Source organism: Sus scrofa, chromosome 7, assembly GCF_054392235.1.
Source record: "Sus scrofa isolate SSC_HxYL_T2T_F1_AM1 chromosome 7, Sscrofa_HxYL_maternal_Yorkshire_Landrace_v2.0, whole genome shotgun sequence".
Classification (NCBI taxonomy): Eukaryota; Metazoa; Chordata; class Mammalia; order Artiodactyla; family Suidae; genus Sus; species Sus scrofa.
In genome coordinates this window covers 87,015,308-87,039,463 of record NC_139389.1, presented here as the reverse complement: position 1 = coordinate 87,039,463, position 24,156 = coordinate 87,015,308, and the positions used below count along the sequence as shown (strand labels likewise).

Here is a 24,156-nt window from a genome sequence, read left to right as displayed (position 1 = left end):
CTCCATTTCTAAGGCAAAGAATTTTTGCTATTATGCAGAGTGAATTAACCAAGATGAGGGGTAGTGTGGGAGGTTGGATGGAGTGGGATAGTGTGTAGTCTAGTTTTAAGGGATTGATTTCTATTTATCACTCTGAGCCTTTGATCCCTTCTGATCCATGTCCTGTCCATGCCCCAGTGCTTGGCCCCTTCCTTTTTTTTTTAATTAATTAATTAATTAATTTAATTTATTTTGCTTTTTAGGGCCTCACTTGCAGCATGTGGAAGTTCTCAGGCTAGAAGTCGAATTGGAGCTATAGCCACTGGCCTACATCACAGCCACAGCAACTCAGGATCTGAGTCATGTTGGTGACCTACACCACAGCTCATGGCAATGCTGGATCCTTAACCCACTGAGCGAGGCCAAGGATCCAACTCACAACCTCATGGTTACTAGTCGGATTCATTTTTTTTTTTTTTTTTGTCTTTTTGCCATTTCTTGGGCCGCTTCCACAGCATATGGAGGGTCCCAGGCTAGGGGTCCAATCGGAGCTGCGGCCGCCAGCCTACACCAGAGCCACAGCAACACAGCATCCGAGCCTCGTCTGCCACCTACACCACAGCTCACGGCAACGCCGGATCCTTAACCCACTGAGCAAGGCCAGGGATCAAACCTGCAACCTCATGGTTCCTAGTCAGATTCGTTAACCACTGCGCCACGACGGGAACTCCTAGTCGGATTCATTTCTGATGCACCTTCCTTTAGGGTGTAGTCAGCTTTCCTATCTGAGAATTGAAGGTATTGAATCAGTCTGTTTGTCTTCATTCTGTTCCTTCACTGAGTGAGGCACGAATAGGGATCTCATGCAGAGAAGAAAAATGAAAATGATCCTTTTAACAGGGAAGGGAAGGAGTTTCCATCATGATGCAGTGGTTAACGAGTCCAACTAGGAACCATGAGGTTGCGGGTTCGATCCCTGGCCTCACTCAGTGGGTTAAGGATCTGGAATTGCCGTGAGCTGTGGTGTAAGTCTCAGACGCAGCTCAGATCCCATGTTGCTGTGCTGTGGTGTAGGCTAGCAGCTGCAGCTCCAATTAGACCCCTAGCCTGGGAACCTCCATATGCCACAGGTGCAGCCCGAGGAAAGACGGAAAAAAAAAAAAAAAAAAAACCAGGGAAGGGAAAAAACTAAACTAAATAATATTTTAATTTCAGGACTTGGAGAAAATGGAAAGTCAAAGATTCTTGGTGACAGTGAGGTAGGTGTTTATTTATTTATTTTATTTTTTGTCTTTTTGCCATTTCTTGGGCCGCTGCCACGGCATAACAGAAGTTCCCAGGCTAGGGGTCTAATCGGAACCATAGCCACTGGCCTAGGCCAGAGCCACAGCAACATAGGATCCGAGCTGTGCCTGCGACCTACACCACAGCTCACGGCAACGCCGGATCTGAGCAAGGCCAGGGATCAAACCTGCAACCTCATGGTTCCCAGTCGGATTCCTTAACCACTGAGCCACGACGGGAACTCTGAAGTAGGTATTTAAATAGGAGAATTTAAATAGTTGTGGTCTAGAGAGAATGAGAAATCTCAGTCCAGAGGGCAGAAATAAAATAGATTCTTTGCCTAAAGAATACTAAGAGGCTGAGCCTGCTTCTATAAATGTTGCCATTGGGAGTCACTATCTCAAGACATCTTCTTGCTCCATAAGGCAATACTTAGTGACTTAGAGCCTGTGGCTTCTGTTCTTTAGTCTCCTTGATACTGAGTGTAGAGGATGGATGTGTTACTGAGGGTATACCTGGATGTGGGAGTCCCTCAGAACCTGAAGAAGGGCAAAAAGAAGATAGAAGTAAGGGTAATAAGGCAGTCATGTGTTATAATCACCCTAAGGTTGAGGATTGTTTGGTTCCTGACTATAGGACCCCTACAAGTACAGAATAAAATGTAGTTCCAGCTTTTAAAACTGTGGGTACAGGGTAGCAATGACTAGAAAAGATAAGAACAGTGCTGTGCAATACAACTTTCTGTAATGATTGAAATGTTTCTGTGCTATGCAGTATGGTAGCTACTAGTCACATGTGGCTATTGAGCAGTTGAAATGTGGTTAGTATAACTAAGAACTGAATTTTTATTGTTAATTTTATCTCAGCTTTATTAAAGTTAAATAGCTTCATTTGGCAGGACAAGTGTTTGTTTATTTGTTTGTTGTTTTTTCAACTTGCCATTCTTTCTTTTTTTTTTTTTTTAAATGGCCGAGCTTGCAGCATGTGGAAGTACCTGGGCCAGGGATTGAATCTGTGCCACAGCAGCAACCCAAGCCACTGCAGAGACAATACTGGATCCTTAATCTGCTGAGCCACAGGAGAACTCCTTAGGCCACTGTTTTAAACAATGCAGAATTAGAGTTGGTGTTGATGGCCTAGGTGTACCTCTAGTTTTTGTACTGATCCAATTCAGTTAGCTGAGTCTAGAGAAATCAAAATGAAAAAGAGACAATGGGGAATAATAATTAGCCAACACTTTCTGTGTGCTTACTAAAATCCAGGCACTTATCTAAACACTTAACTGGCATTTTATATAATATTTGCAACAACAGTAAGTGCTATTATTATCACCATTTTACAGATGAGAAAACCAAGGCATAGGAAGAATTTTACTTGCTTTGGATCACACAGCTGGTAGCTAAGGGGTGCAGGTGGGATTCATTCACAGGTAGTTTGATTAGCATCCACTCAGTTACATTACACAGATTTAGGAATGAGGTGGCATGGATCTGGAGCACCTGGGGCTGTAGTTCCCAAACTCTGTGCCACGGTGCAAATTCACAGGGGTACCATGAGATATTTAAAAATTTAAGGGAAGAGTTCCAGCTGTGGTGCAACAGAATCAGCAACATCTCTGCAGTGCTAGGGTGCAAGTTTGATCCCCCACACAGTGGGTTAAGGATCCAGTGGTGCCCCAGCCGGGGCATAGGTTGCAACTGCTGCTCAGATCTAATCCCTAGCCTGAGAACTCCATATGCTGAAGGGCAGAAAGAAAAAAAAAATTTAAGGGAATGCAATATTCAATATCTCTTGTTTACTCTGTGAACTGCTAGCTCAAGATTATTCACAATTTGAATATTAGATTATGCTACATTGCTTTTGATGACAAAATGTCTTTGCAAAGCAGCTGGATTTTAGGAGGTCCCTCTGATTAAAAAAAAAAAAAAAAAAAAAAAGTAAGTTCCAGCACAGAACAGGATATGAGCAGTGCTGGATTCCAAGGCTTGAGAAGTTGTGTAGTGCCCGACAGGAACGCAGTCCATGAGTAATTCTTTGCGGTTAAGGGAAAAAAAACAATTTTCCTTTCAACATCTGTCTGTTTTTTTAATCGTTACTAAGTTATTAGGCACCAGCTACCTAAAAAGCAAAATTCTTAGGTATTGCTCTTGACCTAAGAGTGCTATGAAAAAATTGCTGAGATCCTCAGTTCCCTAAGAAACTGGGAACCTCTGGACTGGGGTGTTGAAAACAGATTGAAATGGCCACAAAGACATAGAGTACGGGGACTAGGCTTGAGATAGCCTAAAGAGAAATAATGGACATTTCATATAGTTGACCATTAAGTATTGAATACCAAATGAATGTGCAAAAGCTTGGTTGCTAAACTTGAATTCAGAATAAAGTATGTTGTATAGTTATCAAGGTTAGGTCACCCTGGCCCAAGTGCAGTCTAGTAAACCATTCTTGCCTCTTATAACAGTGCATTTTTGTAGAGCCCAGAATGATTATATATACTGCAGACTCTTCCCCACATAACACTGGAGAAACATTACAGAAGACTGAGCCTTGTCCCCCAATCTTCCTTTTGCAGGTATATTACAGAACATCTTCTGGTTTACATATACTTAGTTTAGACAAGAGTCCATTAAAATTCATTAAGTTTGTACTTTTAAAGATGTGATCATGTTCTAATCTTGATTTTTGTGTAAACTGGTTTGGATTTGGTGTTTAAAAAGAACTTTTCAGCAATTAAATATTAAAAGATATTATCCGGGCTGATTTTTACTTATGGCCGAACTCATCCTTCATTCAAAGCCATGCTTTCAGAGTTCCCGCTATGGTGCAGCAGAAACAAATCCGACTAGGAACCATGAGGTTGCAGATTCGATCCCCGGCCTCACTCAGTGAGTTGAGGATCTGGCGTTATGGTGAGCTATGGTGTAGGCCGAAGACATGGCTTGGCTCTTGCATTGCTGTGGCTATGGCTATGGCTGTGGCAAGGAGCTGTAGCTCTAATTGGACCCCTAGCCTGGGAAACTCCATATGCCACAGGTGCAGCCCTAAAAAAAAAAAAAGAAAAAAGAAAAAAACATGCTTTCAATGTCTCAATTGTACAGTCACATTGCTAAGGTGAAACCTTACTTTTGCCTTTGCTAAAATTACTAGATGAATAAGGATAACAACAATAATAATAAAACTCTATAATACCAATAGAATAAACCATTCATTTGGCACTGGGTTCAGTTTTGTTTTTGTTTTTTTCATTTTATAGCTGCACTTGCAGCATGTAGAAGTTCCCATGCTGGAGGATGAATTGGAGGTGCAGCTGCTGGCCTATGCCACAACCACAGCAACACCAGATCCTTAACCCACTAAACAAGGCCAGGGATCGAACCCACATCCTTATGGATACTATATCGGGTTCTTAACCTGCTGAACCACAATGGGAACTCCAGACTCAGTTATTTATATATATTATTTTCATCCTTACATATATCGTTATTACTCTTTTGTCCCTAACACTAGATCAGTTCTGGTATATAGCTGAAGTATTTGTTATGTGAATGAGATAGAAACAGGGCTGGGAAATAGGGTAACACAGCAAGCAGTGTTCAGAAGAATAGAAGCAAAGACCATTGACTTGTGATTTCGTGTGAATTTGGTTAAACTTGTAAAAGTAGGGGTAGAAAATAGCTGAATTATTACAAAGATGTTATATTGTGTAGTTCTGTTACAGAAATTTTCATTTCATTATCCGAATTGCTTGGACCCAGTATTGTGTTAATCAAGGAATTGTCTTCATTTCCCCACCCTTTCCCCATCCTTTCTCTGTGTCGAGGATCCAGGAGTTGTGTGTGTATGTGTGTTTTCCAATAAAACTTTTATTTGGAGTTCCTGCTGTGACGGCAACAAAATTGGCAGCACCTAAACTGCAGCTTAGGTTGCACCTGCAGTTGGGGTCTGATCCCTGGCCGGGGAACCCCATATGCTACAGGGCAGCCGAAAAAGAAAAAAAACAAAAAACAAAACAAAACAAAAAAAACCTTTTATTTACCCAGACAGACTGTGGCCTGGATTTGGCTTGATATTGGAATAATACCCAATAATGCTTACCGACTTTCTCAAGAATTTGAATATTTTTTATAGGCTATGATCCTTTGTAAATGCTATTGAGTTTATTTCTTTTGATTTAGCATGGTTTGATATCCATAATAAAGAGTAAAGGATGTATGGAAGTATTTTATAAATAACTCATAATTGGAATTCTGGGAAAATGTCCAGAAATTCCCATTTCTCATTCACAAATCCCAAAGTTTAATATCTATAAAGAATTTGGAAACACCCGGAGAAGGGGATTTGCTGCATCCTTGCACAAGAATCCGGGAATTCTTTTTTTTTTTTTTTTTTGGAATCCGGGAATACTTTTTTTTTTTTTTTTTTGGTCTTTTTGCTATTTCTTGGGCCGCTCCCGCAGCATATGGAGGTTCTCAGGCTAGGGGTCGAATCGGAGCTGTAGCCACCAGCCTACGCCAGAGCCACAGCAACGCGGGATCCGAGCCGCGTCTGCAACCTACACCGCAGCTCACGGCAACGCCACATCCTTAAGCCACTGAGCAAGGGGAGGGACCGAACCCTCAACCTCTTGGTTCCTAGTCGGATTCGTTAACCGCTGCAAGAGTCCGGGAATTCTTGCCCCTAGAACTTTTTCTTCTCCCCATCTGGGACTGGATTTAGATCCCTGATGTTTTCCCAAACCTGTAACCTCCAGATTAGCACTATTCTTAGAGCACCCCCCCCTTCTTTTGTCCAAGAAGCAATTCAGACACCGGCTCACTTAATTTTATTCTGGGGTTGCATGGTTTAAGGTTTAAAATTTTCTCTTTTCAACCCTTTCACGGTTCGCTGTAGACACAAACAGGAATGGGACTGCAGATAGATGGTTGAGGGTTCCCCTCCCTAGTTATAGCACTTTTCCCGCATGGGCTTCCGTGAGGGAATGGGTGCAGAGGCGAAATGCTGGATGCTCCCACCCCTCCCAACCGAGGGATAGGGTGGAGCTGCAGGAAAGTGCTGCAGCTGGGAGGAACTCCGATTAGATTTACAGCCTAGCTTCAGGCGATTGAGTCTGGGCGTGTCACCATGGAGACGGGCCGGCCGCTTACTCGCCTGCCATTGGCTGAGCACTCCAGAGCTGGAGATATAAGCCGGCGCGTTGCAAACAGTACACTAACTGTGTGGACCGCGCCCGGGGACTACAGCTCAGCTCAGCCGAGCAGATCAGCTCAGCCAAGCAGATCAAAGCAGAGAAGGGCAAATTCATCGCGAGGGCGTCAGCGGGACCATGGAGAACGGGTGAGGCGGGCACCAGGCCCAGGGAATCCCAGAGGTCTCGTGGGAGGAGAAATGGCTGTCATGGAGACCTGCAAACCCCCGCACTCTGGGCCCCGAGCGGGCCAGGAGAGGGAGCGAGTGCCCCGGAGATGTAAAGAGGCCTGGCTTGGAGCGTGGTATCAGGGGCAAGGCGACAGAGCCGCGGGGCAGCCGGCGCTGGCAGGGGCGCGCGCGGGAATCGAGCAGGGGTGGCGCCATCAAAGCAGGAAGAGAACAGGTTAGTAGAGAATAGTCTGTTCAGAAAAAGCCGGTATGCGTGTGCGTGCGCGCACGCGTCGGGGTGTGAGTATAGAGGGAACATACTCCCCCACCCACGTAAAGAGAAGAGGTTTTCTCAACCCATGTGGTCATCACAGATTCCCATTACACAGTCTAGGTAAATCCCCAAGGTATTGTTGGAGCCCATATTTAGAGTTCCTCTTTCAAGGAGACATTACTCACGTCCTTGTCACTTCTCTACACGGTGGAGGCCCAAGTCGAGGATGGAGACTCCAAGGAGAAGGAAATTCTTATTCATCGAACTGAGCAAAGACCTTGACCTCTCCCTCCCACTTCACCTTTGAAAACCCCTATTAAATGCTTTGGTTCTTGAAATCCCAGCCCCAGTCTCCAGCATTAGGGAGCACAGTGGCTTTGGGGTGCCCAGGGATTTAAGGTGTTCTTGGGAGACTGATGGCCTGTGAGGAGGTCCTGTAAGCTGTGGTTAGATCTGCTGGGTGGCCAGGGCTTCACCCTTCCATCATTTCCGTTGCACCTCTTGGGGATGCTATTCGATTAACTTTTACCATCTCACTGCTCCTCTCTTGTCCATCATTCTGTGACTCATTTCTATTGCCACCACCCATCCCCTTACCCAGATACATCCCTGAGGGTGGCCTGGTGTATGGTAGAGTCATCTGGTTTCAAAGACAGTGTTTTGAAGAAAAAGATTTCCTCAGGAGGCTTGGTTAGTTGTGATCAGCTCTCAGTCTCCCCCTTTCTAACCCCGCCCCATCCCTTCTCCTTGGTTTTTCCAGGTAGGTGTGAGAGAATTGGGCTGAAATTGTGAGAAAAATTCCTGGTTGATTTTTGGGGATGTCTGGGTTCTCAGTAAGTGTATGCCTTAGGTCTCTGAAGGGCAAAGAACCTTGGACCTTGGCGAAGAGAAAGAAAGATGGAAGAAGGCAGGGAAGAAAAAAAAAAAAAGGAGGAAGGGAAAGTTGCAAAAAAGGTTCAAGTGCTGTGGACCTGAACCATGATTTAAGGAGTCAAAGTCTTTGGAGCTTGTTAGCAAGTTTTTAATTCATTTTCAGACTGAGCCTATTACATGCCCTTGCTTTATACCAGAGGAAAGACTTCAAAGCACAAGTTATTTGCCTAAAAAGACAAAGTTGGAAATAGAATCCAGGCTGAGTTCTGCTTCCCGGTAGACCAGAAATTCTGAAACTTTGTTTTTGAATCAGACTTACATAAGAAATAGAGATTATGGGGCTTCTGCCCAGAATTCTCAATCTGTAAGGATGGGCTCCAGAGTCTGTATTTTCCACAAGTTGCTGCTGAGAAACATGCAGTCAGTTCTGCTCCAGCCATGGACAACCAGAGTTGTGGCCTGGGTTTGCCTTTTTTTTTTTTTCCGGTCAATCAAAACAGTTATTAGCTCTCAGTATTTGAGTAGTGGGTCCAAAACAAAATTAGGTTTATCTCTGCCCTCAAGGATTACATTTTGAGTGTTTCTAGCAAATAGGTAGGGTACTAAGGAAGACTGTATTGGGCTTATCAGGCTGCCCCAAGAAGGGCCTTAATCCCATTTTGAGTGTACTCCTAATCTTTCCTCTTCTGGCCCAGCCCTTTCACACTCCTCAATTTGATTATTTCACTGTACTTCTCTGTAGACTGTAATCCCTTTCTCTCTAAATCTTTGTCATAAAGGAGTTCCCCTTATGGTGCAGTGGGAACACAGAAATGAATCCAAAACGAATCTGACTAGGAACCATGAGGTTGTGGGTTCAATACCTGGCCTCGCTCAGTGGGTTAAGGATCCAGTGTTGCCATGAGCTGTGGTGTAGGCTGGCAGGTGTAGCTCTGATTCAGCCACTAACCTGAGAACCTCCATATGCGTCGGGGCAGCCCTAAAAAGCAAATAAATAAATAATTTAAAACAAAAAAAAGGGAACAAAAAACCCCAACTGTGTCCTTACAGATATTAACCTGCCAGTAGTAGCAAAACTGGAGTTGGGGAGAAAAAAAAAATTATCAAAAAAGGAGTTCCTGTCGTGGCGCAGTGGTTAACGAATCCGACTAGGAACCATGAGGTTGCGGGTTCGATCCCTGCCCTTGCTCAGTGGGTTAAGGATCCAGCGTTGCCGTGAGCTGTGGTGTAGGTTGCAGACGCGGCTCGGATCCTGCGTTGCTGTGGCTCTGGCATAGGCTGGCAGCTACAGCTCCGATTCGACCCCTAGTCTGGGAACCTCTATATGCCGTGGGAGCAGCCCAAGAAATGGCAAAACGACAAAAAAAAAAAAAAAAAAAAAAACAACTGGAGTTGGATCTGGTGATGGAAAAGTAGGCATCTGGGAGTTCCCTTCATGGCTCAGAGGTTAAGGAATGCAACTAGGATCCATGAAGATGAGGGTTTGATCTCTGACCTAGCTCAGTGGGTTAAGTATCTGGCATTGGTGTGAGCTGTGGTGTAGGTCTCAGACACGGCTCGGATCCCACATTGCTGTGACTGTGGTGTAGGCCAGCGGCTATAGCTCTAATTCAACCCCTAGCCAAGGAAACTCCATATGCCGCGGAGTGTAGCCCCAAAAGCAAAAAGAAAAAGAAAAGTAGGCATTATTAACTTCACCAGGCTCTCAAATGAGGAGGGAATTTCATGTCAGACTTTGAGTAGGTCTGGTAGGTCTGATTCAGGAAGAGGAATGGGTGGGTGAGCTTTGAGTGACCTCTTCTGAGAGAGAAGAGCCTCCCCTCTGGGGCAGCTTCTTGGTCAGCTTCTCTGTCCCCTGTCAACCTTGGTACCCCTGCCAGCCTTTTTACACTGAAGGTCACTAATTTATGATGCCCTTGGGATGGAAGGGAAACTCACCTTGGTTTTTCCTTTTTTTCCTAGATTCACATTCGAAGATTATCAGAACACTGCAAAATGGCTTCTGTCTCACACCAAGCACCGACCTCAAGTGGCAGTGATCTGTGGTTCTGGGTTGGGAGGTCTGACTGACAGACTGACTGAGACTCAGATCTTTAACTACAGTGAAATACCGAACTTTCCCAGAAGTACAGGTACTGGCAAAGGGGAGGATCAATGGGACTGGGGGATGTCTGTTGATGGGATTCTGATGGGAAGACAATGCTTCTCCACCGGATCCTGGTTATCTTCTATAGCGTTTGACTAGAGACAGCTGTTGTAACAGAGGGGAAAAGATACCCACCAAGAATTATATGACTTTACGAGGAAAGTCCCCCCCACTCCCCCGTAGAACATTTCAAATAGACAGGACATGTATGTGTCAATGGTACTGTATGATGACATGTTTCCTTTGTGATAATGACTCATCTCCTTAACAGCCTACAGCACTTCCCTCATACACCGTTTCCCCATACACACCCAGGTCACCACATCCTCACACACCCTTCTCATCTCATTCCATCTGAAGCTTAAGTGGAAAAAGCAATGCCTATAACCTCCCAGGACAAAGTCCAGCCTCCCCTGTCCTCTGTGTTCCTGCCATTCCCGGTTCTTCTAGCTCTAGCTCCAGTCCTAGGATAAGGCACACACTGGTGCACAGCAACAAATGAACATACAGACGACCGTGTTCTGACAAATACCCAGATAATACACGAACACACAAGACTTGATTCTCATTGACCCTTTGGAGGGGGAAAGGACCCTCTCTGTATAGTGGAGCTCTGAGAGATCCAAATAATAGTGTAACCAGCATTCTAATAGCAGCCAAAAGCCCTGAGGCCAAAGCTTAGAAGAGGGCGAGGTGAAATAAGGGCAAGTTAAGGACAAGAACAGTTTATTTGGTTTACTTATTTATTAATTTCTCAGATAACTTACTTCCCTTGGTTTAGTTATTAATTTTTCAGATTTCTACCTTCCTTCCTCTTTTCCTTGGACAATTAAGACTTTTAACAGATATTTTTCAAACCCTTTGGCGTGAGACTGGGAAACCAGAGCAGGGAGGTTGGGAATTGGGTTGGAGAAGAAAATACTAAAAATATAAGAGGGAAGGAAAAGTTTTCTGAGGGTGATAGCAGTGACATTGGCTCCACCTGCCACTCCTGCCCCAGGGAGAAGGGCACTGCACTAAGTGATAAGTGGATTAATTTTTTTTAACTTTATCAACTTTTTTTTAATACTCCATTTGGGTTTTCCTAACTATGTTGCTTCTGCTGTATTACTGGTAATTTTTTAAATAAACTCCTCAATTTCTGAGTATCTCTCAACTCTTTCCTCTTGGTTTTAGTCCCTCTCCCAGACCATCCATTCCCTAAGGGATAGGTTGGCCTTGTCCATTAAAAGATAAATGCCACATATGCGATATGATAATAATAATTACCGTATCTGTGTGGGGAGCTATCTTTACACTCCCACGCCTCTGCATCCCCCCCCCATCGAGGGCATGTATTCCCACAGGACTGTTTTGTGGGAATCCAACCTCAGCCCCTTTACCTCTTTTAGGAAGCTAGAATATACCATGAGCTCCTTTTCCGGGGGGAGGAAGCGTATAGTTTAGTTAGGAGAATAAATATAAGAAATTTGAAATTTTTGAAAAAGAGGTCTATAATTATGCCCACTTATCCTATTTTTCACCCATTTTATTCTCTTGCAATATGGTTTTCCCATGCTTTTGAAATTTCTTTAAAAAGAAATTGGTGTATGTTCACATTGAATGTTGTTACCCCCATAGCTCTAATCTCAGGATGTACTAGTAGGTATACTTATGATGAATTTCTGCCTTCCCCGCCAGACTTAAATTTTCTGAGAGTGGAAATAATAATGTTTTCTTTTTTTTTTTTTTTTTTTTTTTTTGTCTTTTTTGTCTTTTGTCTTTTGCTGCTGTTGTTGTTGTTGCTATTTCTTGGGCCGCTCCCGAGGCATATGGAGGTTCCCAGGCTAGGGGTTGAATCGGAGCTGTAGCCACCGGCCTACGCTCCGGCCAGAGCCACAGCAACGCGGGATCCGAGCCGCGTCTGCAACCTACACCACAGCTCACGGCAACGCCGGATCCTTAACCCACTGAGCAAGGGCAGGGACCGAACCCGAAACCTCATGGTTCCTAGTCGGATTCGTTAACCACTGCGCCACGACGGGAACGCCATGTTTTCTTTTTGATAATTGTACCCTCACATGCTGAGCACAGTGAGTTGGCTCAGAGGAGGTGCTCAAGATTATATTGTATGTACATGTTATCGGGAAGCTTCATTCCATTCATTTCCCTTTCTTTTTTTTTTGTGTACAGTGCCAGGTCATGCTGGTCGACTGGTGTTTGGGATCTTGAATGGAAGAGCCTGTGTGATGATGCAGGGCAGGTTCCACTTGTATGAAGGCTACCCGCTCTGGAAGGTAAATCCTGCACCTGAGTGATTGCATCTGAAAGAGGGGAGAGAGAGCTCTCTATCCTGTTTTGTTACTTAGCTACCTGGTTGAGGTAGAGTTTTGGTCCCCTCCTTTCTCTTCTTTCATGGTGCGTATCATGTTCATCTGCATGGGTGGATTAGTGAAATTTTAAAGAATACTCCCTGATCTTCTATCTTTTGCTTCTAAGGTGACTTTCCCAGTAAGGGTTTTTCAGCTTCTGGGTGTGGACACCCTGGTGGTCACCAATGCAGCTGGAGGACTGAACCCCAGGTTCGAGGTTGGAGATATCATGCTGATCCGCGATCACATTAACCTGCCCGGTTTCTGCGGTGAGAACCCTCTCAGAGGGCCTAATGATGAAAGGTACCTATCCTGTTCCTTTTTGTATAGCTAGGTAGGCTTTAAGGACTTGTTCAAGGGTTAGGCGAGCACTCACTGTATTCCATCAATCTGAGATAATCCAACTTGTGCCCTAGGTTTGGAGTTCGTTTCCCTGCCATGTCTGATGCCTATGACCGGGACATGAGACAGAAGGCTCACAGTACCTGGAAAGAAATGGGGGAGCAGAGGGAGTTACAGGAAGGCACCTACGTGATGGTGGCAGGCCCCAGCTTTGAGACTGTGGCAGAGTGTCGTCTGTTGCAGAAGCTGGGAGCAGATGCTGTTGGTGAGAAGGGGAACTTGGCTGGAGGCTTAAAGAGGGAGGCTTAAAGAGGCTATTCTGTTAAAATAGGATGTGGAGGAGGGGAAGATTATAGACCTAAACCGTAAATCGAAAGAGGGTCTGACTTAAGGGAAGATTGAATTAAACTGACTTTAAAGGTGGTGGGAAGTCTTGTGCTTTGTAGCATTAACCCACCACCCTGCACCAAGGCTTTTAACCACTGTAATGCTAATGACCTAATATAATTTGATGACAGTCAACATAATTTGATGACTGTTTCTAAGGATTATTCTAACAAATATTATAGCCACCTTCTATACCTCTGGCTGGAGGATAGAACTGCATCCTTAGAACTGACTTGAGACTGACCACAAACAGATATAAAAAGAAAACATTGCAATGGCAATATTTATAAGAAATTACATTAAAGCCCTCTGAGGCCCAACTCTTTTAGGCAAAGCTAGACATTAACGTCTTTGGATGTTTTCTTGATATAAATTTTCAATGAAGTGATGGATGGAGGCGAGTCTAAAGAGTGAAGAAGGGAGTTCCTGTTGTAGCTCAGTGGAAACGAATCTGACTAATATCCATGAGGATGCGGGTTCAATCCCTGGCTTTGCTCAGTGGGTCAGGGATCTGGTATTGCTGTGGTGTAGGTCGCAGACATGGCTCGGATCCCATGTTGCTATGGCTGTGGTGTGGGCCAGCAGCTGCACCTCTGATTTGACCCCTAGCCTGGGAACTTCCCTATGCCATGGATGTGGCCCAAAAAAACAAAAAAGTAAAAAAATAAGGAATGAGGAAGAGAGTCATTTGCAGACCCTGATGGTTGTTTTCCATCTTTCTCTACATCAGGCATGAGCACAGTACCAGAAGTTATAGTCGCAAGGCACTGTGGACTTCGAGTCTTTGGCTTCTCTCTCATCACTAACAAGGTCATCTTGGATTATGAATGCCAGAAGAAGGCCAATCATGAGGAAGTGCTAGAGGCTGGGAAACAAGCTGCACAGAAATTGGAACAGTTTGTCTCCATCCTTATAGCTGGCATTCCACCGCCTAAGGCCAGTTAACCAGCCCTAGAGTGGTCTGGCCTCTCCCTTAGGGGACCCAAGGAGGTGCTACCTACTTTGGCCTCTTACTGTGGTCACAGGCCTCTGCCCTTAGGTAGTGGCAAAAAGGAGAGGAAGATTCCTATTCATCACTTTTCCTACTTCTCACACCAGACTTTTCTGATGCTGGGTCCTCTTTTTCTCAATTGTCACCTCAAAAATGATATCTACCCCTATTCCTCTTCAAGAACTGAAGCTCAAGCCTGACCACACATCCCCAGATATGCCCAGGATTTGACTTGGGGTCATCGGACTACTGCCAGCTTTTTGAGATGGTCCTCTCACATTCCTGAGGACTCCATTGTTCCCCCTCAAAGTACCGGAGACCACACAAGGAACAGCCCATAGCTCCTTTTAGAATTTTATACTATCATATTTTGAGAATAAAGAAAGAAATGAAATCATTTCTTCATTTTCGTGTAATTTGGGATAAGGCTGAGGCACAGGCCAAGACTGGCATGAAGCCAGTCATGAGACCACATGTCTTATTTGACTCTGCCTCTCAGACAGCTAAGAATTGAGATGAAGTGGTATGTGGATGCAGGAAAGGATGAAGGAAAGGCAAAGAGGTGAAAGATAAAGTGTTAGGAGATAAGGAAAGGCTAACTTCTGGCACATGATGGCCACTTCCCTGGGACCAGTCTATCTTCTGTCCCTTTGCTTTCTGGCTGTTTCCCTACCTGTCTCCTCTCTCAGGAGTGTCTGAATTAGTTCATTGATATCAGCTTCTGTTCCATCATCGCCACTTCCTTGTTAAGTCCTAATTCTATTTCCTTTTGGTTTTCTTCAGTTCCCCCACCCTAACATCTGCCGTAATTGGTGGCAGCCATACACACCTTCACTCCATTCTGACAGTGCAGTGGCAGATGGCCCCGTCTCTACTGCCAGCCACTCTGCTGCTGATTAGAGCCTTGCCAGAGCCTGTGAACTTGGCTCTTACTCAGCTGCTTCTCCTGGAGCACCTCCTTCTTTCCTATTGCTTTTTCTGGCTCTAGTCTTCTTTTCACTGGGCTTTGGTCACAACCTCCCCTGACTTCCCTGTGACGTGAATCCAGGCATTGCCCTTTGTTGGCTCACTGCACTATTTGTGCTTATCAGCCTGCATTCAGCTGGCTGGCATGTTTGAAAGCCATACCCCCACCCCACCCCCACAGGCCTGTTTGCCTTTTGAGAGAGGATAGAGCTGGGTGAGCTCTAAATAGAGCTGGGTGAGCTCTAACAGTGGTAACTTTGCAATTAGTAGTAGTATAATATGGAAGAGGCACTTGGAAGGAAAGCTTTTGGAAACTCTTTGAAAGCATCCTTTGTCTGGTAGCTGACCTACTTAGCTGAGCCCAGCACAGAGAAAAGCAGCCTGGAGTGACCCTGTAACCACTCTTCCTTTCCTTGGTTCTTTGTATCTACACCCTATCTGGCAGAGTTCCAGTCGTGGCTCAGTGGTTAAGGAACCTGACTAGTATCCTTGAGGATGCAGGTTTGATCCCTGGCCTTGCTCAGTGGGTTAAGGATCTGGCATTGCCGTGAGCTGTGGTGTAGGTCAGACGTGGCTCGGATCCTGATCTGCAGTGGCTGTGGTGTAGGCCAGTGGCTACAGCTCTGATTCGACCCCTAGCCTGGGAACCTCCATGTTGCCATAGGTGCGACACACACACACACCCCTATCTGGCAGTCTGCTGGCATCTGCCATTTGTCTCAGAGCTGGTATAGAGGGAAGGACTGGGCATCCTGTAATATTTACACAACTGTAATTCGTTCATCTAGTAAGATGGCTCATAGACATTTCTTTCTTAAAGTTTATTGAAGTATAGTTGGTGTACAATATTATATGTTACAAGTATACAATATAGTGATACACAATTTCTAAGCAAGTTACTGAATATAACACTCTTAGCTAAAGAAATTTTAAATTGTAAAATATAAAAATCGCCTTTTCCTCTCAAGCACCCTACGATTTTAAGAGATACCATGTTTGTAAAGCAATTATTGTTAATATGAGGCAGTATAAAACAGGTACAAGTCACAAGTTGTGGGAGCACAGAGGATGAACTGATGGTGTACACTGGACTGGGAGGATAGGTTACTGAGAGAAAAGTTGTTTAAGCTTAGTCTTAAAGGATGAAAGGGAGGAAGTGGACTTCACATCAGGGTAAGCCAAAGCACAGAGCCATGAAAAGCACTAGGTGTGTTTGTGAGTCATTGTTGCAACAGACGTAACTAGAATAGAAGACATGGAGGAAAATTACACATTGAATGTCCTAATCCAAGAGTAATTCTTTATTTAGTTCTAAGTACGAAAAGTAGGACAGGGGGTTCCCGTCGTGGCGCAGTGGTTAACAAATCTGACTAGGAACCATGAGGTTGTGGGTTCGATCCCTGCCCTTGCTCAGTGGGTTAAACGATCTGGCATTGCCGTGAACTGTGGTGTAGGTTGCAGACACGGCTGGCAGCTCCGGTTCAACCCCTAGCCTGGGAACCTCCATATGCCTCGGGAGCGGCCCAAGAAGTGGCAAAAAGACAAAAAAAAAAAAAAAAAAAAACTAGGACACACCTGCTTTTAGACAAGTAAATACATATACTACTGTATTCATACTAGGGGATTAAATATACTCCCAACAGCAGGTTGACATGGAGATAACAGGAGGTTATTTGTAGGTTAGAGGATAGTGGCATTTAGTGCTTGGTTTTGTTATCCCTGAACGGCCTCTTGGTGTGACAGATCAGGAACCAGAATGGTGACACCTGAAGAATATGTCCTAGAGAGACTTAAATGGAACATTAGGGCATTTCTAGCTTTTTAGACTTAGAAAATGTGTATTTCATAATAGAATACTAGATCCATGAAGATTATACATTCGATGTCTTAATCCAATAGTAATTCCTTAGTTCTAAAAACAAAAAGTAGGGCTCACCTACTTTATATACAAATATTACTATTCGTGTTAGGGCATTAAATATACTCCCATTGTGACAAAACAAAAATGTATTCTTTAAAGTACAAACCAAACCTTGACAAGGAAAGTAACTACAGGTAATATAATAATTTATGTAATAATTTTTCTAAATTCACTAGAATTCTAGGTTCAAGAGGGTATAGGTTGGGAGGAAAAAACCATGAACACATAAAGTGTCTTCAATGAAGAAGAAACAGCTTTAGGAGTTCCCATCATGGCTCAGTGGTTAATGAACCCGACTAGAACCCATGAAGACTTGGGTTTGATCCCTGGCCTTGCTCAGTGGGTTAAGGATCTGGCATTGCCAAGAGCTGTGGTGTAGGTTGAAGACGTGGCTCGGATCTGGTATTGCTGTGGCTGTGGCATAGGCTGGCCACTCTAGCTCCAGTTTAACCCCTAGCCTGGGAACTTCCACATGCCGTGGGTGTGCCCTCAAAAATAAAATAAATAAAAATTTAAAAACAGCTTTCTGTACAGTAAGAAAAAAAATAAAAAAAAAAAGCTTTACTGAGATATAAATCACATAAATAAAATTCACCCATTTAAACTGTATAATTCAATGATTTGTAGTATATTTACAGATAAGTATAATCATCATCAGAGTCAATTTTATAATGCTTTCATCACCTCAGAAGGAAATCTTGTACGTTTTACCTATCATTCTATACTCCTCACCCCCACAACCTCCCTAGCCTCAAAAAACAACTAATTGGCTTTCTGCTATGTAGATTGAAATGTTTTGGACTTTCATACAAAGAGAATCATATGGACTTTTGTGAATGGCTGCTTTCACTTAGAATAATGCTTTCAACTTGTAACATGTATCAGTACTTCATTCCTTTTTATAACCAAGTAATATTTCATTGTATGGTTATACTACATTTACTTTATCAAGTATTTTCCTTTTTAAAAAAAAAATTTTTTTTTTTGTCTTTTCTAGGGCCGCTCTGGTGGCATATGGAGGTTCCCAGGCTAGGGGTCTAATCGGAGCTGTAGCCGCCAGCCTATGCCAGAGCCACAGCAACACGGGATCCGAGCCATGTCTGTGACCTACCCCACAGCTCACAGCAACGCCAGATCTTTAACCTGCTCAAGGCCAGGGATCGGACTAGTCGGATTTGTTAACCACTGAGCCACAACAGGAACTCCCCTTTTTAAAAATTTTTAATTAAATTATAGTTGATTTGCAATCTTCTGTCAATTCCTGCTGTACAGCAAAGTGACCCAGTCACACACACACACACACAGAAACACACATATATACATTATGTATATAATATATATATATATTCTTTTTCTCATATTATCTTCTATTGGTTTAACCGAAGTGTTTTCAATTTCAAAATGTCAACAAACATTCCAAAAGGAATGTATCAGTTGAAGTGAGCAAAAGAATAAAAGCACAAAGTCAAGGAGTTCCTGTCGAGGCTCAGTGGTTAACAAATCCGACTAGGAACCATGAGGTTGCGGGTTCGATCCCTGGCCTTGTTCAGTGGGTTAAGGATCCGGCGTTGCCGTGAGCTGTGGTGTAGGCTGGCAGGTGTAGCTCTGATTCAGCCACTAACCTGAGAACCTCCATATGCGTCGGGGCAGCCCTAAAAAGCAAATAAATAAATAATTTAAAACAAAAAAAAGGGAACAAAAAACCCCAACTGTGTCCTTACAGATATTAACCTGCCAGTAGTAGCAAAACTGGAGTTGGGGAGAAAAAAAAAATTATCAAAAAAGGAGTTCCTGTCGTGGCGCAGTGGTTAACGAATCCGACTAGGAACCATGAGGTTGCGGGTTCGATCCCTGCCCTTGCTCAGTGGGTTAAGGATCCAGCGTTGCCGTGAGCTGTGGTGTAGGTTGCAGACGCGGCTCGGATCCTGCGTTGCTGTGGCTCTGGCATAGGCTGGCAGCTACAGCTCCGATTCGACCCCTAGTCTGGGAACCTCTATATGCCGTGGGAGCAGCCCAAGAAATGGCAAAACGACAAAAAAAAAAAAAAAAAAAAAAACAACTGGAGTTGGATCTGGTGATGGAAAAGTAGGCATCTGGGAGTTCCCTTCATGGCTCAGAGGTTAAGGAATGCAACTAGGATCCATGAAGATGAGGGTTTGATCTCTGACCTAGCTCAGTGGGTTAAGTATCTGGCATTGGTGTGAGCTGTGGTGTAGGTCTCAGACACGGCTCGGATCCCACATTGCTGTGACTGTGGTGTAGGCCAGCGGCTATAGCTCTAATTCAACCCCTAGCCAAGGAAACTCCATATGCCGCGGAGTGTAGCCCCAAAAGCAAAAAGAAAAAGAAAAGTAGGCATTATTAACTTCACCAGGCTCTCAAATGAGGAGGGAATTTCATGTCAGACTTTGAGTAGGTCTGGTAGGTCTGATTCAGGAAGAGGAATGGGTGGGTGAGCTTTGAGTGACCTCTTCTGAGAGAGAAGAGCCTCCCCTCTGGGGCAGCTTCTTGGTCAGCTTCTCTGTCCCCTGTCAACCTTGGTACCCCTGCCAGCCTTTTTACACTGAAGGTCACTAATTTATGATGCCCTTGGGATGGAAGGGAAACTCACCTTGGTTTTTCCTTTTTTTCCTAGATTCACATTCGAAGATTATCAGAACACTGCAAAATGGCTTCTGTCTCACACCAAGCACCGACCTCAAGTGGCAGTGATCTGTGGTTCTGGGTTGGGAGGTCTGACTGACAGACTGACTGAGACTCAGATCTTTAACTACAGTGAAATACCGAACTTTCCCAGAAGTACAGGTACTGGCAAAGGGGAGGATCAATGGGACTGGGGGATGTCTGTTGATGGGATTCTGATGGGAAGACAATGCTTCTCCACCGGATCCTGGTTATCTTCTATAGCGTTTGACTAGAGACAGCTGTTGTAACAGAGGGGAAAAGATACCCACCAAGAATTATATGACTTTACGAGGAAAGTCCCCCCCACTCCCCCGTAGAACATTTCAAATAGACAGGACATGTATGTGTCAATGGTACTGTATGATGACATGTTTCCTTTGTGATAATGACTCATCTCCTTAACAGCCTACAGCACTTCCCTCATACACCGTTTCCCCATACACACCCAGGTCACCACATCCTCACACACCCTTCTCATCTCATTCCATCTGAAGCTTAAGTGGAAAAAGCAATGCCTATAACCTCCCAGGACAAAGTCCAGCCTCCCCTGTCCTCTGTGTTCCTGCCATTCCCGGTTCTTCTAGCTCTAGCTCCAGTCCTAGGATAAGGCACACACTGGTGCACAGCAACAAATGAACATACAGACGACCGTGTTCTGACAAATACCCAGATAATACACGAACACACAAGACTTGATTCTCATTGACCCTTTGGAGGGGGAAAGGACCCTCTCTGTATAGTGGAGCTCTGAGAGATCCAAATAATAGTGTAACCAGCATTCTAATAGCAGCCAAAAGCCCTGAGGCCAAAGCTTAGAAGAGGGCGAGGTGAAATAAGGGCAAGTTAAGGACAAGAACAGTTTATTTGGTTTACTTATTTATTAATTTCTCAGATAACTTACTTCCCTTGGTTTAGTTATTAATTTTTCAGATTTCTACCTTCCTTCCTCTTTTCCTTGGACAATTAAGACTTTTAACAGATATTTTTCAAACCCTTTGGCGTGAGACTGGGAAACCAGAGCAGGGAGGTTGGGAATTGGGTTGGAGAAGAAAATACTAAAAATATAAGAGGGAAGGAAAAGTTTTCTGAGGGTGATAGCAGTGACATTGGCTCCACCTGCCACTCCTGCCCCAGGGAGAAGGGCACTGCACTAAGTGATAAGTGGATTAATTTTTTTTAACTTTATCAACTTTTTTTTAATACTCCATTTGGGTTTTCCTAACTATGTTGCTTCTGCTGTATTACTGGTAATTTTTTAAATAAACTCCTCAATTTCTGAGTATCTCTCAACTCTTTCCTCTTGGTTTTAGTCCCTCTCCCAGACCATCCATTCCCTAAGGGATAGGTTGGCCTTGTCCATTAAAAGATAAATGCCACATATGCGATATGATAATAATAATTACCGTATCTGTGTGGGGAGCTATCTTTACACTCCCACGCCTCTGCATCCCCCCCCCATCGAGGGCATGTATTCCCACAGGACTGTTTTGTGGGAATCCAACCTCAGCCCCTTTACCTCTTTTAGGAAGCTAGAATATACCATGAGCTCCTTTTCCGGGGGGAGGAAGCGTATAGTTTAGTTAGGAGAATAAATATAAGAAATTTGAAATTTTTGAAAAAGAGGTCTATAATTATGCCCACTTATCCTATTTTTCACCCATTTTATTCTCTTGCAATATGGTTTTCCCATGCTTTTGAAATTTCTTTAAAAAGAAATTGGTGTATGTTCACATTGAATGTTGTTACCCCCATAGCTCTAATCTCAGGATGTACTAGTAGGTATACTTATGATGAATTTCTGCCTTCCCCGCCAGACTTAAATTTTCTGAGAGTGGAAATAATAATGTTTTCTTTTTTTTTTTTTTTTTTTTTTTTTGTCTTTTTTGTCTTTTGTCTTTTGCTGCTGTTGTTGTTGTTGCTATTTCTTGGGCCGCTCCCGAGGCATATGGAGGTTCCCAGGCTAGGGGTTGAATCGGAGCTGTAGCCACCGGCCTACGCTCCGGCCAGAGCCACAGCAACGCGGGATCCGAGCCGCGTCTGCAACCTACACCACAGCTCACGGCAACGCCGGATCCTTAACCCACTGAGCAAGGGCAGGGACCGAACCCGAAACCTCATGGTTCCTAGTCGGATTCGTTAACCACTGCGCCACGACGGGAACGCCATGTTTTCTTTTTGATAATTGTACCCTCACATGCTGAGCACAGTGAGTTGGCTCAGAGGAGGTGCTCAAGATTATATTGTATGTACATGTTATCGGGAAGCTTCATTCCATTCATTTCCCTTTCTTTTTTTTTTGTGTACAGTGCCAGGTCATGCTGGTCGACTGGTGTTTGGGATCTTGAATGGAAGAGCCTGTGTGATGATGCAGGGCAGGTTCCACTTGTATGAAGGCTACCCGCTCTGGAAGGTAAATCCTGCACCTGAGTGATTGCATCTGAAAGAGGGGAGAGAGAGCTCTCTATCCTGTTTTGTTACTTAGCTACCTGGTTGAGGTAGAGTTTTGGTCCCCTCCTTTCTCTTCTTTCATGGTGCGTATCATGTTCATCTGCATGGGTGGATTAGTGAAATTTTAAAGAATACTCCCTGATCTTCTATCTTTTGCTTCTAAGGTGACTTTCCCAGTAAGGGTTTTTCAGCTTCTGGGTGTGGACACCCTGGTGGTCACCAATGCAGCTGGAGGACTGAACCCCAGGTTCGAGGTTGGAGATATCATGCTGATCCGCGATCACATTAACCTGCCCGGTTTCTGCGGTGAGAACCCTCTCAGAGGGCCTAATGATGAAAGGTACCTATCCTGTTCCTTTTTGTATAGCTAGGTAGGCTTTAAGGACTTGTTCAAGGGTTAGGCGAGCACTCACTGTATTCCATCAATCTGAGATAATCCAACTTGTGCCCTAGGTTTGGAGTTCGTTTCCCTGCCATGTCTGATGCCTATGACCGGGACATGAGACAGAAGGCTCACAGTACCTGGAAAGAAATGGGGGAGCAGAGGGAGTTACAGGAAGGCACCTACGTGATGGTGGCAGGCCCCAGCTTTGAGACTGTGGCAGAGTGTCGTCTGTTGCAGAAGCTGGGAGCAGATGCTGTTGGTGAGAAGGGGAACTTGGCTGGAGGCTTAAAGAGGGAGGCTTAAAGAGGCTATTCTGTTAAAATAGGATGTGGAGGAGGGGAAGATTATAGACCTAAACCGTAAATCGAAAGAGGGTCTGACTTAAGGGAAGATTGAATTAAACTGACTTTAAAGGTGGTGGGAAGTCTTGTGCTTTGTAGCATTAACCCACCACCCTGCACCAAGGCTTTTAACCACTGTAATGCTAATGACCTAATATAATTTGATGACAGTCAACATAATTTGATGACTGTTTCTAAGGATTATTCTAACAAATATTATAGCCACCTTCTATACCTCTGGCTGGAGGATAGAACTGCATCCTTAGAACTGACTTGAGACTGACCACAAACAGATATAAAAAGAAAACATTGCAATGGCAATATTTATAAGAAATTACATTAAAGCCCTCTGAGGCCCAACTCTTTTAGGCAAAGCTAGACATTAACGTCTTTGGATGTTTTCTTGATATAAATTTTCAATGAAGTGATGGATGGAGGCGAGTCTAAAGAGTGAAGAAGGGAGTTCCTGTTGTAGCTCAGTGGAAACGAATCTGACTAATATCCATGAGGATGCGGGTTCAATCCCTGGCTTTGCTCAGTGGGTCAGGGATCTGGTATTGCTGTGGTGTAGGTCGCAGACATGGCTCGGATCCCATGTTGCTATGGCTGTGGTGTGGGCCAGCAGCTGCACCTCTGATTTGACCCCTAGCCTGGGAACTTCCCTATGCCATGGATGTGGCCCAAAAAAACAAAAAAGTAAAAAAATAAGGAATGAGGAAGAGAGTCATTTGCAGACCCTGATGGTTGTTTTCCATCTTTCTCTACATCAGGCATGAGCACAGTACCAGAAGTTATAGTCGCAAGGCACTGTGGACTTCGAGTCTTTGGCTTCTCTCTCATCACTAACAAGGTCATCTTGGATTATGAATGCCAGAAGAAGGCCAATCATGAGGAAGTGCTAGAGGCTGGGAAACAAGCTGCACAGAAATTGGAACAGTTTGTCTCCATCCTTATAGCTGGCATTCCACCGCCTAAGGCCAGTTAACCAGCCCTAGAGTGGTCTGGCCTCTCCCTTAGGGGACCCAAGGAGGTGCTACCTACTTTGGCCTCTTACTGTGGTCACAGGCCTCTGCCCTTAGGTAGTGGCAAAAAGGAGAGGAAGATTCCTATTCATCACTTTTCCTACTTCTCACACCAGACTTTTCTGATGCTGGGTCCTCTTTTTCTCAATTGTCACCTCAAAAATGATATCTACCCCTATTCCTCTTCAAGAACTGAAGCTCAAGCCTGACCACACATCCCCAGATATGCCCAGGATTTGACTTGGGGTCATCGGACTACTGCCAGCTTTTTGAGATGGTCCTCTCACATTCCTGAGGACTCCATTGTTCCCCCTCAAAGTACCGGAGACCACACAAGGAACAGCCCATAGCTCCTTTTAGAATTTTATACTATCATATTTTGAGAATAAAGAAAGAAATGAAATCA

General features: G+C 44.3%; 2 protein-coding genes across 5 annotated transcripts in view; both read left to right on the top strand.

Annotated features, from left to right (window-relative positions):
* PNP (purine nucleoside phosphorylase) overlaps positions 1–14,379 on the top strand; it is a 20,195-nt gene extending 5,816 nt beyond the window's left edge. Inside the window, exons 2-7 of one of the 4 annotated variants that reach the window (XM_021099322.2) lie at positions 1,195–1,238; positions 9,728–9,897; positions 12,084–12,187; positions 12,390–12,565; positions 12,679–12,869; positions 13,722–14,379. In XM_021099322.2, the coding sequence (XP_020954981.1) occupies positions 1,207–1,238; positions 9,728–9,897; positions 12,084–12,187; positions 12,390–12,565; positions 12,679–12,869; positions 13,722–13,936 (888 nt within the window). In that variant the 5' untranslated portion in view covers positions 1,195–1,206 and the 3' untranslated portion in view covers positions 13,937–14,379. Of the gene's footprint in view, positions 1–1,194; positions 1,239–6,470; positions 6,854–9,727; positions 9,898–12,083; positions 12,188–12,389; positions 12,566–12,678; positions 12,870–13,721 lie in introns of those variants that run through there. The other 3 variants (XM_001929223.5, XM_084969335.1, XM_013989064.3) reach the window with 3 other exon arrangements.
* LOC146401718 (purine nucleoside phosphorylase-like) lies at positions 13,982–24,156 on the top strand. Its single transcript, XM_084969336.1, has 6 exons — positions 13,982–15,449; positions 19,023–19,674; positions 21,861–21,964; positions 22,167–22,342; positions 22,456–22,646; positions 23,499–24,156. Exons 2-6 carry the CDS (start codon positions 19,464–19,466, stop codon positions 23,711–23,713), a joined length of 897 nt encoding a protein of 298 aa, XP_084825462.1. The 5' UTR covers positions 13,982–15,449; positions 19,023–19,463; the 3' UTR covers positions 23,714–24,156.